This window comes from Lonchura striata, chromosome 1 (assembly GCF_050655825.1).
Source record: "Lonchura striata isolate lonStrDom1 chromosome 1, ASM5065582v1, whole genome shotgun sequence".
Taxonomy (NCBI): domain Eukaryota; kingdom Metazoa; phylum Chordata; class Aves; order Passeriformes; family Estrildidae; genus Lonchura; species Lonchura striata.
In genome coordinates this window covers 29,375,969-29,394,292 of record NC_140703.1, presented here as the reverse complement: position 1 = coordinate 29,394,292, position 18,324 = coordinate 29,375,969, and the positions used below count along the sequence as shown (strand labels likewise).

Sequence of the window (18,324 nt, the reverse complement as noted above, 5' to 3'; positions counted from 1 at the left end):
CCCTGCTTTATTCTCCCCTATGAATATCTCCTCCTGATAAACCAGGTGCAGCTTCAGATTCCATACTTGAAGATAGGGACCAACTGTAAACATTCCAAATAAACAAAATGACACAGCTTAACACGTTTCATTAGGAAAAAATTGGAAAGACAGACTTGTTTAGTTTTAAGAAAGTGGTGGTAGAGAACATCAAATTTTGGGTATTGCAGTAATGAAAACAGTGACAAACTCTTCTTTCATTTCACACATACATAAAAAGATTACTCACAGCTTTAATTCGGGGTAAAAAACCCCTTTAGGTTAGGGTATTATGAAAAACTGAGGATAAGAAGCCCAGAATATGCCAACCATGAAGGTTAAATTTACCCTGCTTCAGAGAAGGATGATGACATGGCTATCTCTTCTAGCCCCACACTGCATCTGAAAATAACCTTCAGCATATTCTGAAATGCTGATACTTTTACTGTATACTCATTCCCTATTTTGTATCTACTTTTCAAAGCAGAAACACACATGTTTTTAAAGCCACAAACATAAAATTAACAACCAAGTATGAAAAATTGAAACAGAACTTCCCTCCCACCACTGAGGGCTGTTTAATAAATAGAATTGTTAACAACATCTTTCCTTGGAAAATTTGATTCTGCATCAACATTCTGGTTCACAAATGCTGTATCTCTTGTTTCAGGCTTTCTCCTGTGCATTTTAATCAACAGATTGCTAGTTTTAGACTATGTTTACGCTGGAAGCCAACGAGCCAGGGTCACAGTAATTGAAAGGCACCAGAAAGCACACTCCTCTGAAGGCCTATATGATTATCCATTCTCCCTGGCCTTCTTGTTAGTTCCAATAACTGATATTTTAATCAATACCCCACAGAGCATTAATTACTTTCTTGCCGCCTGTAGCAAACACTTGCACCAGTACCTTACACATGGACTGACAGACCATCTGCTAACCTGTTCAAGTGCAAGTCCCAGCTGTGTGTTCTACTTTAACAGGTTATTTTATGTCTGACTTAGCACTGAACATCTCTTGATGCTCTGTTTTCCCAGTCTCCAACACATGCAAGCTGAAAGAAGAGTAAAGAACTGCAGGTTGATTCCTATGACAAAGTCTCAATCCTCACATTTCTTTTCTCTTGCTCCTAGCACACTCCCTTGCAAGGTATGCTGAGGCACACTCTTCCTTTGGGAGACTGGATAGAGTGAACCTGCTGATTTCAAAGCTGGAAGGGAGATTAATCCAACTTGAATTCATTTAAGCAATGACCACTACAAAACCCAGACCAGTGAAATGCTTGTCCAGGGCTCAAGACAACAAAGCACACATGAGGAATTTTACCTTCATACTTGAAACACTGTACAGAATCTGAGCCATGATATTTGTGACCTGGTTGCTACTTGTGGTTTTAGTAAATCAAAACAAAGCACAGCTGAATAATAATGATTAGCACAAAACTATCCTAAGTGATAGAGTTTGATTTCACAAAGAAGAAGTTTTACTAATGAATAGCTGTCTTGAAGAAAACTAAACCCTGTTACTTCTGTTGCACAACTCAATGTCTCTTCTGAATTGGGTTGTTCTACACAGAAGTTTAATAGACACCAGACCATATGTGAGCTTAGCTTTAGCTCATGCCAGTTTAATAAGTGTTCCAGAGTCACAGAACGAAATTGGCATTCCCATGGTGCACATGACAGGCAGAAAGAACTTTCACCGAACTTAGGACACTTAAAACCAGACAAGAACATAGGAGTTACTGCTGTGCAGGGCTCCCTTCACTGGTAGCAGAGAGAAAGATGCTCTGTTTACAGTTTTCTTCTGCCTCAAGTGTTCATGTCTGCTCTGTAAATGCTCAAAATTAGAAAGATAAATACCTTCCCTAGTGTCAATGCCCATACTTGGGAAGAAACTCTTTTTCTCTCTCTCCCATTTACTGAATTGTATTACTGGAACATTTTCTAATGTTCTGCAAGCAATTTTTTTTTTAAACAAAACCATTGTTGATGCTAACCTTGGCTTCCTTCCAATGTCTTCAAAAGAATACAAGAGATATCTGCATCAGTTTCCTGAGCTGCATTTTCCTTTTACTTTAGCAGAATTAACTAATGAATAGTGTCACTCTAAATATCATATTTTGAAGCACAGGCAGATGAAAGGTTCTACAGTTTCAGACAGTGGCATCAGAAAGAAAGTAACAATATCCCAGCCTTTCAGGTTTTCTCTGAGGATAATTTAGAAATCTGAACTCAGAGTCTCTTTCTAGGTTTGTCACCAAGTTATTTCCAATTAGGAACACATCATACACCTACCCATGCTATTTATTTACATTTATATATACTTTCACAAGACCTCACTGTAACACTGTCAATTATTGCCATCAGAGATGAACACTACTGACACAATTATTAGTTCTTTCTAATTAATTTAGCTGCTAAGAATGACAGCATATTTTAACATTATACATGAAAAAGCAGCTTAGTGCAAACATACATTATCTGATACAGCATACAGGGCAGAAAACTCATTTGCAGAAAAACAGTATCTTGCATTTCTTCTGAGAAGGGCATATGCAGATTGTGTCAAATGCTTATGTACAGAAGAAATAAGTCAAAAACCTACCTTAACAATGGTAATTTTCTGATTTTTTAAATACCAGTTTTTCACTATTCTTAAACCCAAGCCAGAAAACTCTTTCTAGATATTTCATGTTCATCACTGCAGTAACTTGTAGAGTCTCATGTCAATAGACCTTTTACTCTGTCTTGCATCCTGAATAAATTTTTGCATGTCTACATTTTTGCAAAAATCTAAAACAGTTTTCTGAGTACCTCTCTATGCCTATATTAAACACACTTTTTTGCAGAGCAAGTTTCCATCAAAAAATTATCTTCCTACACAGATAAGCATCTTTCCTTACTTACACAATCCAAGATCCTATCACTTTTGCTGGTTTTTCTTTCAACCAAAAGCTCCAACTTTCATACATATTTCCAAAATAATTTTTCCTCACTCACAACAACCTGAGGAATGAAGCAATTTGTTCTGGTTCCATTTGAACACACAGGGATGTTCAGGGATGTCATAGCCTTAGAGCTATGACAAAGTAAGGTAACAAAGGATAAAAACAAAAGCAAAACCTCAAATCACATAACCTTGCTCAGCTGCAACCTGCAGCATTAAGAAGAGAAGAGCTTTTAACGGGAAGCAGGCACAAAAGCAATCACTTGTTATCGCTGCAATCCCAAACTGGAATTTGGTCAATTGTGTCAATTCTCTTTGGGCAGAAGATGAAGAACAGCACTACAAAGTTAGTGGCACCCTCTTCTGTGTGCTTCAAGGACTACCTTTCAGCCTGTTCATCATGTAAGAGCCACAGCAATCCTTTTTATCTGATGCACATCCAAAGGGATGCACGGAAACACGTGAGACAGATTAAAGATGCCAGAGATATCTCAATTTCACAGCAGCGTATTCAGCACGTATAAGGAATCTATTTCAGGGTCAAGGAAAGCCAGACAAAAGATTCCAATGGAAGGAAGAAGAAACATTCAGATTTTTTACAAAAGCAGTCAGCAAGAGATCAAGGTGCTTTATTAAAATCCATGCAAGCCTTCTCAAGAGCACAAAACACTGCCTTTCAAATTTATAAACAAACCAAGAGTGTGATATAATTCTCAAGTAACAAAATCATAATGCTCTGGATTAAAAAAATAAGGATTAAAATAACTTCCATAATAACATCCTGATATGGGCAAGGGACTGGAAGTTGTCTCTGGAAGAGAAAAGAAGAAATTGGAAGCTCCAGATGACTTTTTTGATTGCACATCCCATCAGTAAAAAAAAACTTTTGAGCAAACTTTAAGAATATTTACTTATAAATTATATATGTAGTACTGTAATGATATGCTATATATTATAAAGCATACACAAAAATAGAATTAGGGGCAAGAAAAAGATGAAAAACTGTTTTAGAAGATTTTTATTGATGTTACAAAAATATTTTCTTAGTATTCCTCCCACCGTCATGGATTGTTTTGCATGCATCCCACTTTGGAGTGTGCTGCAGATGGCTTTTTCTCCTCCTTCCTACTTACAAAGACATTATCTAATCCCTTGAAGCTCAGTGAGGAATAGCATTTACCTGGAATTAATGCAGAGAAAAATAACAACTATGATGGCAGAGATCTAGTGACTGGAATTCAGGACTGGGGAAGGGTGGAGGACAGCTGAGACTCAGCCCATTTTGTTAGGGGTTATACTCCAGAACACATTCAGGAAACTGGATATTGGTGAAGGCTAAAGCATGGAAAAGAATTTACCCATAAGGAGGGAACTGATCAGGATTATGAATTATAAGAGGAAAAAAGAAGTGAGGTGAATTTTAAGTTTTAGAGAAGGATAATGAGATAAGATAAAGGATAATGAGAAAAACAGGAAGAAATCTATTTTGTTTGGGAGAAGAGATGATCTTCAACTGTTCTGCATGCTTATCAGCAAACAACAGAAACATCACCCAGATAAATTAATCACAAAATTATTGCACACCTGGTGGAGAACACCACTTTCAGGAAAAAAATCATTGCTTACTGTTAGCCTTAGAAGGCATTTCAAGAGTCTGTCCTGGTTCACTTCAATTTCATACTTTCTCCTAAAGACTTTTGAAGGTAGATGCTATGTACTAACAAGACAAAATTGGAAAAGGTGGCAAATCCTCGGCAGAAGACACAACTGGAATGAAAAACTGTCTTTATGAATTACATAAATTGTCATTAGTGAACAAGATGCTGTCTAGTTCAAACCATCCATTTATTTTTTCCATACCTGCACTTACTTTCTAAACAGCTTACAGATGATGGTTGTGAGCCTTATAAAGGCACCTTTGGATTGGCAGAATAGGTATAAAAACAGCATCTTCTATCACCATTCAGACTCTGCAATACTGGGACATGTGCAAAGACTGATGCACACAATCCAAGTGAGTGCCTATGCCTGCAACTATATCACACAGGATATTCTCAAACAAAGTAACTTCTGACTAAGAAATCAATTCCAAATTTTAACTGCTCTAACCTGAAAAGGTGTATCAAAAATTATATTAAAGGATTTTGCATCACAGCTGACAGTAGAATGAAGAGCTATCACAAGTTGAAGAATCAATGTTTTGACACCATGAAATTCTACAGCATATTTGTAAGCAGACATTGCCATCGCATTAAATAAAGTGACTTTATATAGCCTTAATAAAAAAATCAGTGAATACATATTTAAAATGTTTTATTGTACAAATTCTGATGCAGGCAGCAATCTGAGAAGAGAACAAACAACAACTACATAAATTAATTCTCAGATTTCCAAACCCGATTTCCTGTCTTTCAGCATTCAGTAGCTTACAGGGTCTTAATGCTCTTTCAAAACTGATTATAAACAAACATACGGACATTTATTGCAAATCCTTGAGCCCTCACTGGGAGTTTCAAAGAGCAGGCCTGCTGTGCTGTTTACTTGCATTTGCTTTCCCTCTCCTTAAGCATGCACTCATGCTTGGTGCCACAAATGCTTCCATCAGAGCAAGCAGAATTGGCGCAACTCCAAGGCAAATTGTCATTTTGCTATTAGAAATGCACCAGAGATAATAAAAGTGAGCTAATAAACTAAAATTCAAATAAAAAGGGGTTAAGAGAAGAAAGCTCTTATTCCTTTCTTTTACAGGTGCAAGAGCAGCTGTGCTCCAATGATCTTGAATCTGAGATACAACTCATTACCTGTACTCTGAGGAGGGAGAAGCACGGTATAAAAGATTAATTTATCAAGGTAACAAAGTCTCTTTCAATCCAAGAGAGCAACAAAAGACAGAAGAACCACAGAAATTTGTAAACACTTGTTTATAATTTTGTCATCTAGTTAAATATAAACATAAAATTTCAGAACAGTGCTGAAGACCAGCAGAGACTCATTGGTATTCATGAGGCATTGGTCTTACATGACATACAGAAGTTCAGAATTGCACAGAACCAGAGTCCTGCAAAAAATATTTGGTAGAAAGTTCTGTTTCAAAAATTGTCAGTCTAACCAGGCAAATCAAGCAAGTGTGAGGAAACAGTGTTATTCATTTCTCCCATTTGGAAGACAAGAGAACCTAAGTAATAAGTGATAAAGCCATGTAAGGATACTGGAGCTCATGCCCAGTTTAAGCTCTGGTATCTAAACAACACAGTCACCCAAGGAGCATTTAGGAGGAGCTAAAAGCTGCATGTTGATGGGCACAGGTCAAACTCGGGCTCAGTCACATCTTCCCTGGCTCCACAACTGTAGCTGTTTTCCCTGCACTAGACTGTAACCACTGCAGTCCTGAGAATACACAAGGCAGCAGACCCTTAACACTCCAATTCCTGAACGAGTACTACAGATTCAGATGATGACCAAGATCATGTTTTGGAATCAAATACTAAACTGCTGAGAAGCACAGCAGCCTTCATTGCCTGAAAGCATCAAGTTCCTGTCAGCTTTACAAGTTACTGCTTTTGTGGGTCATTAACTTCCAGCTCCAGGCAGATTAGGATGAATCACCAAAGCATTTACCAGTGGCTGAGAGGAAGGACCACATGCAGGACTGAGGAACTCAATCCTGAACAAAAACATTCCGGCCTAGACACGAGATGTTCAGTTATCACATAAAAACATCTGGGTGATAGTAAGTACCTCAACTGTGTCTTGATACCACACAGATTTCCTTGAGTTAAATTCTTTAAAATGTAAAAAAGGATCATGTCAATCACAGAACCCAAAGGAATCCCAAAGTTTTAGCTGATAGAGCATCATATACAGCAGGCAAGAATTACTGCCTCCTCCATCAGCTTCTCTGACATTTTTAAGATTTTTTACACCAAGATTTTTACATAGACACACAGATCAGCCAATTTAATTACAGCTTTTGTTGTCTTCTCATACAAAAAGAATGTTCAGATGAGTTTTGTTGGGTTTTATTTAGTTTTAAAATTAATGTGTTAGTTTTAATATTAATGTAAAATTAATATGATTATTGTTCCCAACAATAATCATATATTCATGTGATCTTGTTCACAAAGCAGGAAGAACCACTGAGACTGCCATCCCTCCATTTCAGCTTGAGTGAAGATTCACAAATCACCTAATGTTTTGTCTTTTATGGTCAAGTTACATCCTTGTCCTCACTGCTTTTTAGGCTTCAGGGTAGATAAACAAACCCTTTTTAATCCATTTCAGCAGCTCAGTGCAATTATTATGGAAATTAAAAAGGTATCTCTTCTTTCAGCTTCACTGAATTACATTCAGAAGTTGCTAATCTCTTTGCAACTTAAAACTACAGTATTCAAGTATTCCCATAATCATGGACACTAGGAGTTTATATACTCCAGTCATGCAGTAAAACTACTAAAGGCATTTATCTACTTGTCAACAGGATTGTTTTCAGAAGCAGAGCAGTTTAACTCTTTTCCCTAGCCTGAAGTCAGCAAACTGGATCATATTGTTTCAGACTAACAGCAAAAGGAATCCAGAAAAGACGGCCTGCCTTAGCTCCACCTGTAAGCACAACCAAAGAATGTGATTATTAGCCAGTTGTGTTAATTCACATTAAGTCCCCAAGAACAACAAGAAAGTAAGAATAAAACTATTAAACAGCCCAAGAGGAAGAAAATTTTTTTCTGTGAAGAGAGAAAATGCTTCCATGATGCAATTTTAGACTGGCATTTTCAGAACAGATTTGTATTATTGAGCTTTCTCCTGTTCCATCAAAGCAGCTGCCTGTTCCCTTCTGACACCCAGATTTCTTTTAATCAATGAAGACATGATGCTGTGTTCTGATGAAATGCCCTTCCTGGCCATCCCTAGCAGAGAGAATTAAAAGCCTTGCCAATCCTTTTGAAGTGCAAATCTACACCAAGTAGGTTTCGTGCCTCTTGTTATTGTTGCCTCTCTCAGGAGAACACAGTTGAGCTGGAACACTGAACACTGGACTGTTTACTTATCTTCCAAAGCACATCCTGCCTTCCACTTGAGATCCCATGATCTCTGTCTGCACTTCCACTCTCCTTTTTCTGCATTCCCAAATCTTGCATTGTTCAAGCAAAAAAAGCTTTGATAACTCTAGACTGCAAAACAGCTCATTCCTGAAGTGGCAGAATCGCTTACCTGAACATGGGTTGACAGATTTTCTTTTCTTCAAACTCCATGCCTGACCTCTAATTTGCTCTGGAAGACATGTATCAGTACAGGATGGGCACACTTGAGCCTCCAGCTTGTACCCTGACAGCACTTTGGGAGAAAACACACCCAGCTGTATCACTCTGATCTTAAATTGAAAGCCAAGAAGACACCAGCTTTTTTCTGGCCGAGAACCAAGTGCAGCTATACAAAGACAGTCCAGGGGCCCAGTCAGCAGTTTAAAATACATTTCTCTAGAGCACTGTAAAGGATACAAGTTAATAAGCTCTGCCAGGGGGCCACAGCAGGTTATCAGTGGAGAATGAGGCATGCAAGGTGCTCTAATGGCAAAGTAGTGCTGTAACTCAGCTGTGAAATAGCACCCTGATCACAGACTGCAATGTGTATACAGAACTGCCCCTCTATGTATTTATTTATTGATCAAAATTTCGGCAGCAAACTTGAGAAAATTTAAGATACCAACCACATTTCCTTCAGCATTTCACAATGACATTAACCTATACTTTGTTTCCCCTACAGTTTCCCCTTCCTGATGAGCTGGATTTGCAGTTAGACAAGGGGAACAATTTAACCTTTAATGTTTAAAAAGAAAAAATCAGCACCTGAAGAACAACTTTATATTATTTAGAGGAACACCAAGTTGCTCATTCATCTCAGTGTGCCGATCATTCTTAGCTCAACTAAATTAAAATTACAATTTTTAAGCAAAGACATTTCTCTTGAAAAGGTAAATTAAACATTCAAAAATTGGGCTGCATGAGACACACATCAAATTATTTTTAATTCAGAAGCATCAGATGATTTAATCTGTATTCACTATAAACTGGAAGAGAGGAATCCTTGTCTCCTCTCCAGAAGCTAATACTGCTGCAGCTCGTATGCCCAAACTCAGCAGCTCTGAGCAGACAGCTCTTCCTTTGGTTCCACTGTGGATAAATTAAGCCAGACACTAAGGCAAGAAAACACAACTGGACAGAGGGACTATTCAAAGGAAGCCTAGTGAGAACCACAGATAGGTGTTTTTTCTTTCAGTCAAGAAGACCACACCAAAATACCAACTGAGCCAACATACTATACCCTTGAATTGCATGCAATAGCAGAGACACTCCATGAGCTCTAGAGCTGACTTACAGATGCCCATGCCTAAAAGAGTAACACCCTTCGCAGACAAAATTACTAAGGCTGCAGTTTCAAAAGAACAAGTCACTAGAATAAAAGAAAGGAACGCTGCAGTTCAGCTTTCATCACTATAAATGGCTTACAATATTAACAGATTTCACAGAGATCTTCTTGCTGCAATCTATTTCAATTTGCAAAGCTAAGAGAAGTTAAAGTGATAACCTCTACTTGAAGGGCAATTACTTCTTGTACTTCAAATAATAAAATGCCCTTCACAGATAAAACAAAAATAAAAAAAAGGGCATCAATATTGTAAGTCAGGGCATGCATTTATCAGATAGGTTTTTTAATCTGAGAGCCACAAGCATTCCAGCCAGAGGTCAGTGTGGAATACAGGGAAGTGATCAGCCAGCATTCTACAGGCAGCAGCTTATCCTCTTGGCTGCTCTTCTGCATAGAACAGGTTCCAACCTATTTCCCCATCAAGCTGAGAGATCCATGGTTAGACCAGCTGGTTATTTTCCAGACAGGGTGCCCAACTCACAGAGAATGGGTTCAAGTTATAGATGCAACCTTTAACTCACTCTACAGAGTATTCTTACTTTGAGGAAAATATGCATTAATTCTAGTATGTTTTTCTCAGTTTTCCTTTCCCTGTGGCTCCAAACCTTATCAAGCTGAAGCAGAGTGAAGCTGACAGGAATACTCTTGTAGATTTTGCCAGGAATTTGAATAGAAATAGAAAAACTAAACCGAGCATGGACACTTTCCTTCTGCTGGTGTTTGCCAAAAGCTCTCAGTGGCAGCAAAGACAAACAAAATGTGCTTGTAAAGTCAAGGAAAATAACACTGATGGGTTTTCATGCACTTGGAAAGCTAACAATAATAACAAAAACACACAACTTCACACAGCTTGAAGTTGTTCAAAGGAGAACTGTTCTGAATCCTTTCTTTTTCAAGACAAGTTTTAGTATGCCTATTTACATTAAGACTTGCCAAGTCCTCATTTTGGCTGGTTAAAAGCTGTAAATTGTTGTAGTAGTAGCATCATTTACCACATACATGGAACTACATGGCAGGCAAAGCTATCCAGAATGTCTGAAAATCATTGAACTCAAAGGACAAGAAACAACAGCATAAAGATCAAACCGGACTGGCTACATTGTATGAATATATATAATAAATATCTCCATGTGATTTTTTTTTTTCTAGTGGCTGGAAGGGACAGAATACAAAAAGAGATGTACTAGAAATGGACACAAATGCTCCCAAAGAAAGGGTAAGGCAAAAAAAGGAGGGAAAAAGGGAAGGATAATAAAAAATTAACAAAATAGATAGGACAGGCTCAAAAGCAATTTGAATCAGATGAGGAACTTTTGAAGCCAACATAGAACTTGCCTGAGGAAGTGGGAATTCAAAAGAAGATGAGAAGACAGATGTGTTCTGAGCAGCTCACTGGGGATGAAGTGAGGAGCTGAGCACTCAGGAGAAAAGGCAGTAGCTCCAGAAGTCAGCACACAAAACCAAAGCAAAAAAATGAAAGACTAATCAGATTTCTTATCTCAGAAAAAGGGCCCAAACCATACAAGTGCTCAGCTGCACACAGGCTGCCTGAATGTGATATTAAGTGCCTTGTGACAGGTACACAAAACCAGTCTCTGAATGTGTTATGTGCAATTCTGTTAGGAAGTACACAAAGGACATGTGAGAGGCTGACAGTAAAACAAGTGGGTTAAAATTATATTCAAGGTGCTGTCTTTCCTTCTAGAAAACTGATATTGTCACCTTCAATTTGTTCTTCCCAAATTAAATTTCTTATCAGTACACAGAATAAAAAAGGCATATAGATACACAGTATGTTACCGTTACAGTGCATTTATAGGAACAGCAAGACATTCCCACAAAATCACCCACCAAACCAAGAGCAAACTGTGGGAGGACAAAGAGCAGACAAGTAATTGACTGCTGTGATTTCAAAAAACAACAAAATATTGCAATGATTACCACTGTGATTAAGAATATCCCAACAAGCATCACCTTTCTGATTCACATTACCCACTTGTCTTCCATCCATTTCATTCCACTACTATTCACACCTTATCTAATTGAATATTAGGGTGAGGACACAATGTATAGATGGACGTGAGAGATCAACTGTAATTACAACATACTGGTAATATCTGTATTTTTCTTCACAGTAAGAGAAGTGAAAGAAATTCATGACTGGGTAAAAATTATATTGTAAAGGTGATAGAGAACAGTGGAAAAACGACTTCATCTAGCCTTACACTTTCTAACATCAAATTCACTTTCTGCACTGGTGAGTATCCTAACAGTTTGATACTTAGAATACCTAAGAAAATCCAGGGCTGAATACCGGTGTGATGCACTGCAGAATCTCATTTCTGCCACTCCTTGACTTCCAACTCGTTCTACCTTTTGCATTTTCTAGTCACATACTTTCTTTCAAACTGACCTTGAATTTGACAGAACTCCAACACCACACTAAGATTTACAAATATGATTAAGGTTTGAGAATAGGATACATTAGAGACCTTCTCCAGCCAGATCCAATCAATCACACTACAGAAACACACATCTATGAACATAATTTCCAGTGTTGTGACATTCTATAGATTAAGCAAGCCAAGCCCATCTGTAGAGAGAAAAGACAGAGCCCTCTACCGGGTGAGAAATGCAGCTCCTCCCGTGCTTCCCCCGCACACCACTGCACACACGTGGGCGGATTCAATTCTCCAAACATCCAGTCCTCAAAATGGTATCGAGTTGTTTAGGTTGATCTGCAATTCAAGGGATTGACCTGCAGAAGCCAAATTTCTGCAGTTTCCACATTAAAAGCACAGAGAAGAACATTCTTCCCATAGGTTTAAGAGACTAATGTAACATCCTATCTTTAAGTGAAACAGGAAAACCCAATGTTCCTTTGTGCCAGTGTCCACTTTCGGCCCAGGGCTGGCAGTAGACAGAGTTCAGCAGTGTTATTCACATCACACATCTAACAGATGGCTTTACTGCTCCTCAGCTAAACTTTTTCCTTGTACACCCCCTGCCTCAAGAGACAGCCTTAATCTTGTTCAGGGGAATAGCTGAAACTTTCCACCTCCATAAGCATTCATCACAGCAGCAGCTGCAAATTCATGTGCAGAATGAGGAGTGATGAAATACCAGAGTACAGTCAGACAGCAGATGATGGAACAAGAGAAAGGCAAGGACCAAGTGCTCATAGTAGGGTATTCCAGGAAAACAACTATCTTTTTCTTTTCTCAGTCATCCTATCTGAAAAACAAAGCTAGAAGTAAAGACTTTTCATTCATCAGCACTATTGTTTTCTCTCCTGTAGATTTCAAAACACTCACAGAAGTGGCTGCTCAGCCTGTAACAACCCAGCCTGCACCAATTCCCATCCATAGGCAAACTCTTCAATCAGAAAGTTTTTCTAAGGTTTGCTACAAGCTTCCATTGCAAACTTTTGCACAATAAAATCATGCTGTGTTCACACTGTTTGCCTCTAAAACTAGGGGTTACTGATACAGCTTCTTTGGAGGCAACAGTGAAAAACACTGAGGAGAAAGTGTGACACCTAGAGATCTGCTCAAGCTCCTCCTGTAGAGCAGATGGGGCTAAAACTCCTGACCTGGGCATGCCATGCTCAGAGTTAACAGACACTGAACTCACTGGTCACCCAACCAAGCAACTCCTTCAACACAGCATGCATTTCTTTCCACTTTTCAGAAGATCGCCTTGTGAGTTGAAGCAGCAGAAAAACTCCAGTTTTTGGCATCATCTTGACTTTCACTGTCACACATCCTGTTCTTGAACTTCCTTCAAGTACTAGATATGTTGTTCAACCTTTGACAACACAGAAAGTCTTTGGAGGCTTTTTTGCGTTGAGACATTTAATGGTAGAAAAAGGGATGGAGAAAAAAAATCTTGCAATGCTTTTAAAAGCAGAGGGAACACACTCTCAAAGTAACACTTCTACTATTTAAAACTACTGTAGTGGCAAGCACACTACTTTGTTCAAAATATTTTTCCCAAGTTAATTGAACAGCAGTCAAAGCACATCCGTACCTACATGTCCTGAAAACAAAGCCTTCTCATTATCAATTATTTTTTCTCAGCAGACTCATGCTTACCCTCCAACACCATCAATAATCACATTTTCTGATGAAAAAATACACACTTAGGTTTATTTCAACACTATTCAGAGATGGAGTAAAGGAAAGAGCCAAAAGAGAGCTACTTGACCCATAAGAAACAAAGGTCTGCTAAATCCAAGAGCTAGACACAGATGCTGTGATAAAAATTAAAGAGCTCTACAGATCCAAATTATGAACAGGCTCTTTATAAGCACTCTTAATTCACAAATTCCAGTATAATGACCACAGTCATGGAGTGGCTCTGGAAACCTCTTCACCCATGCTAATAAGGAAGCGTTAAGAGCAACTCTTCCAATTCTGCAATTGCTGAGAGTTTGCATTTGAGCTGTAGATAGGAAAGAGAAAAGCAAAACAGATGAAAACACAAGACATCTAAATCACACCCCTCTCTGAATGACAAGGACAAAAGACAGGCTGTGAAAGAGGGTATGTTTAAACAAAATACTCTCAATTTAAGTGCAGCTTGGTCCAGATTGGTGCAGAGAATGCCTTCCACATCCTACCTGCTCCATGGATTAAGAGATTTTGGCCCTGCAGGCCTTTTAATTCACAAAGTTTTATCAACACAGCTGCAGCCTAAGAACAGTTCAGGTCAACTGTGACTGAAGCTATGTGGCTCTCAGCTACCCTTCAGCAGTTGTACTGCCACAACTTTCCATGAGTGGGAGAGGTTTATCTTTAGCACTGACAGGAGCTAAAGACATTCTTGGAAAAGCACAGCTCTTCACTGTATAATAAACCTTTTTCTCTGCATGCCTTGACCTCATGAGCTTCCTCTGGGAAAGACCTAGGGGTCTCTCAGGTCTTTTCTGATAGAGAATTCAGAGCATCAGGAAACATGGAGACACAATCCACTGCAATATAAAGCAGACATACAGTAGTATCATTGTGCATTATCTAGATGGAGCTATCATTGACTCAAAAATAATATAAAAAGAAACAGAATATACGTAAATTCTATGCAGGTATGCTCTTACTGAAAGTAAGTGGAGGCAAACTGACAATCTTGTTATTTGCACAAATACTGACAGAACTCCTGGGAATTGCTGAGAAAACAGCACTCAGCCTTTTCCTCCATCAGAACATAAAACACTCCATGTGCCAGTGAATTATTTCACACTGGGGACACAGCCAGTGCCTGTACTGCAGGCAGACCCTTGGTTGACCTTATCAGTTCCTGGAGTACAGGCCTTGGTATCAAAGCCAAATCCCAGCATTATTATTTTCAGCACCTCCCTGACAGGCAGTTCTTTGCTCTCAGAACTCACTGCCCACACAGGCTGGGAGGCAGTGGCCACAGGCCTTTGCCAAGTGCTACAGGTCCCCATGGGGTGTCTCACATTCCCCACTGTGTGTGTTGGTTCTCTACTCTCTCCTTACCAATGCAAACTGTAAAAGCACCATTTCCTTTCAGCCAACACACACAACCGTAGCCACCACAGATGACCATTAATTGTGGAGGGCACGTAGAGTTTCTACCCTCAGTGGTGAGCACAGAAATTCTGTGCGGGCACTGCTGGTTTGGTGCTCTACAAGGAAGCAATTTCTACTCAGCGAGCTGCGCTGGATTTCATAAACAGATGTTACTTAGTGGATTCTGCTTCTCTAGTACTAAGTAATATTTTCATGGTTGCTCAAGTAAAAGGAGTTTCATAGCTTTTTAACTTTGGAGGCATGAAAAAGGGAAAATGAAAGGCTGAACATTTCTTGGGTGTTTCCACTTGGCAGATTAAACATCAGTAACCCCAGATTAAAAGATTCAGTGTTGCTAAACAATCAAATTTACAGCTTCTCATTATGCTAACTGACACAAAACATCATACTTAAACGTATCCAAGAGCTCTCCTAACTTCTATCCTCTTACTTTTCTGAAAAATTAAAATCAGGACACAGAATTCCAAAGAAAAAATTTAAAAAGTAAATGAACACCTAACCCTCCCTGCCTTCCCCCCAAAATAATCCCAGATTAGACTAGTAAAACAGTCTCATCGGGTGCAGGTGTGCTTCCTTTTATTCCCTGGCACAGAAGCACAAAGTAGACAATGACACCCAAGAAAGACTCTTATTTCATATGCATGTGACAGATATACACTTCCACTGATACTTAGACATGAATAAGAATCTTCTTTACTCCCAACCACAGACAAGACTGTAATTAATTTCTTTTAACTTTTGTGAGACCGCCTTGCACCGGGGAAACAAGGTTGTGCAGTATAATGCACTAGGCTAGAGAATATTAAAACAGAAACAACTCACCTCTTGCATGATCAACTAAAATCAACTCTACATATACCCCCTCTGCAAACTATCTGGACAGTTTACTGGCGAGACCAGGTTATACTGAAAAGCCATCAGCTTCCAACAAGGACAGATTGCGTTATTCACCCTTGAGTGACTTCAATAAGACTTCCATTTCTCTACTTCTTGTTACTCAAAAGCATTTCACCAAGATTCCTCTTTGTCTGTATAAATCTGTATACACTCTTTTTGTGTTTTGCTCAAACATTTACCACCTGCAGAAACAGAGTGCCCTCTAGCTCTGGCCAAACTAAAAGAAAATTTTCCTAAGGCTCTGTCTCCTTAAAGTCCAGCACGTAGAGTCACAGGAAACAGCAAGAGCAGTCTGTTAGCTGTACCCTTACCTGTCCTGGGGTCAAACAGCTGGTTGGCCTCCAGATCTGTGAAAGTGCTGAAGCAGATGGGGCATTTAAAAGAGGCGCGGTTGGTGGAGTCTCTCTCGTCGGTCTCGATCCTGCGGCGCATGTGGTCCAGCTTGTACTTGACCACATTGACAAGCAGGCGGTAGTTGATGAAGTAATAGTTATGGCGTGTGGTCTTGCCATCAGGAGCTGTCTCGACCCTCATCCTGCATTTGATGAACTTGTCACCCTTGAGGGTGTTGAGGACAGCCCTCAGCTGCTTCCTGTCAAACTTCAGGAGCTCCAGCATGTCCTCCTCCTTCACACAGGGGTTCCTGATGAGGATGTCCAGAGCCAAAGCATGCTCGATGCCATAAAAGCCACGCACCACATATTTGGCAAGGCGTTTGAGAGCTGCTGGGACCTCAGTGAGGACGTCTGGGTCAGTCATAGCAGGTCCAGATCGTGAGCTTCATGTATACTGCAAGGACAAAAAGGCAGATGGATCCTTAGCTAGTCTTCTAACTTCCAAAGTTCTTATTTATCTTACGTAGAGGTAAGAAAAGGATGGGGTGTTTTCCATTTCCCTTTGCTAAGCCTTGTACTTTCTCCTTAGGTGTCAATAATGCTACAGAAATACGAAATGATACCTCTCATTCAAAGCAAAACAATGTAAAACTTTTTTTAAAGCTCACAATAAATTAGTACCAAAACATACAGCAGATTTCATTTGTATTCAGTCACAGCCAACACAGCTTGAGTAAGAAAGCTGTCCTCCAGAAGACAGCTTTGAGATAACTGAGACCCATAAATTGGGAAAAGCAGAAAATAGCTACAGAAAGAAAGGTCGTAAGACAGTCCAAGAGTGGAGTCTGAGGGCCTCAGCTGACATCACTTGATTCTAGTGTAAGCAGCCCTGTCTAGTTTAGCATCTCAGCCATCCCTGGGCAGAGATGCCCTATGAGGACAGCTTGCTGTACAAGCTGGGATGCATTCAAGCAAAAGCTCCCAGCTGCACCATGAGAAGAGATCCTTGCTCATAAACAGACCTCAGTCAATTATCTGCAGCATGAAAACCATTAGCACTACCAACTCCTACACCACAAACTGCTTCAGTCTTGTTCTTGTATGAGCAAAGAGGTGCTTATAAAGGACTGAACCTTTATTTAAAGTCCCACATTCAGGCCTTAAAAGCCCATGAGCATTGTAAATGAAGAAAAAGTCAAGACATACCAAACATGATGTGTTAAAAAAAAAAATATTCCATGAAGTATCCTTTGAGTTACTTACCACCACTTACCAGGCTGCCTGTGACAAGACAACTATTTCTAACTACTCTATTTTCACTTCACTTTTCTCCACCATAACATCAAATGGCACAAAAGGTCATGACTCTGACATATATGGCAACATATATAAAATCACATGTAAGGAATTCCTCACATTGTCACCCTTGCCAGATCTAGCTCACAGACAGCACCAGTGATTCAAGGGAAGAACAAAGTATTAAAGGTGCTTTTGAAATAGTCATTCAGAAGGTTACACTTCCAGATTACATTAAATAAGACTCTCAACTTTTTCAGTATGAGTTTTCTATGCTAGTTTAGGACATGAGTAACCATTTCTTCAGCAAAAGGCTGCTTCCACTGAAGAAAACCCCCCTCACCCTAATTTCTGGTTTTTTTCGTCATTGCTATGCATTTTTTATCTGTGAACTAATATATTAAATTGTAAAATTCTACCAATGCTTATTTTCACTTCCATTAGATGCTTCACACACTGTATATATACCTCCCCAGTATTCAAGCCTATCAAATAAAGCAAAAAGTGAAAGCAGAAGAAAGGATGTGGATGAGTATCCTATTTTTTTCATCACTGTCATAAAACCACTGATAGGCCTTTTCACACACACCATTACACAACCTTTGTCCACTCCCCACACTAAGACATCCCTCTGAAATCACCAACTCTCTAAGTAATCAAGCAGCTGCTGTGTCACTTCCATCAGCTACGATGTCTCAAAAATCTGTGATCATTTATCACAGTAGTCTTGGGTATTTTTTTCTCTTATGATAAACAGTGTCCTTTCAAAAAAGTGTAGCATTACCCACTGAAGCTTGCTCTCTTCCACCCCTACCCTCTCCTGCCACTGAGGAGGGATGGTGCTCTCAAGGGTT

At 39.3% G+C, this 18,324-nt stretch overlaps 1 protein-coding gene across 2 annotated transcripts in view; it reads right to left on the bottom strand.

Annotated features, from left to right (window-relative positions):
- GTF2E1 (general transcription factor IIE subunit 1) overlaps positions 1 to 18,324 on the bottom strand; it is a 49,274-nt gene that overhangs the window by 24,221 nt on the left and 6,729 nt on the right. For both annotated transcript variants that reach the window (XM_085572303.1, XM_021548974.4), the window contains exon 2: positions 16,151 to 16,628. In XM_085572303.1, the coding sequence (XP_085428429.1) occupies positions 16,151 to 16,598 (448 nt within the window). In that variant the 5' untranslated portion in view covers positions 16,599 to 16,628. The remainder of the gene's footprint in view (positions 1 to 16,150; positions 16,629 to 18,324) is intronic.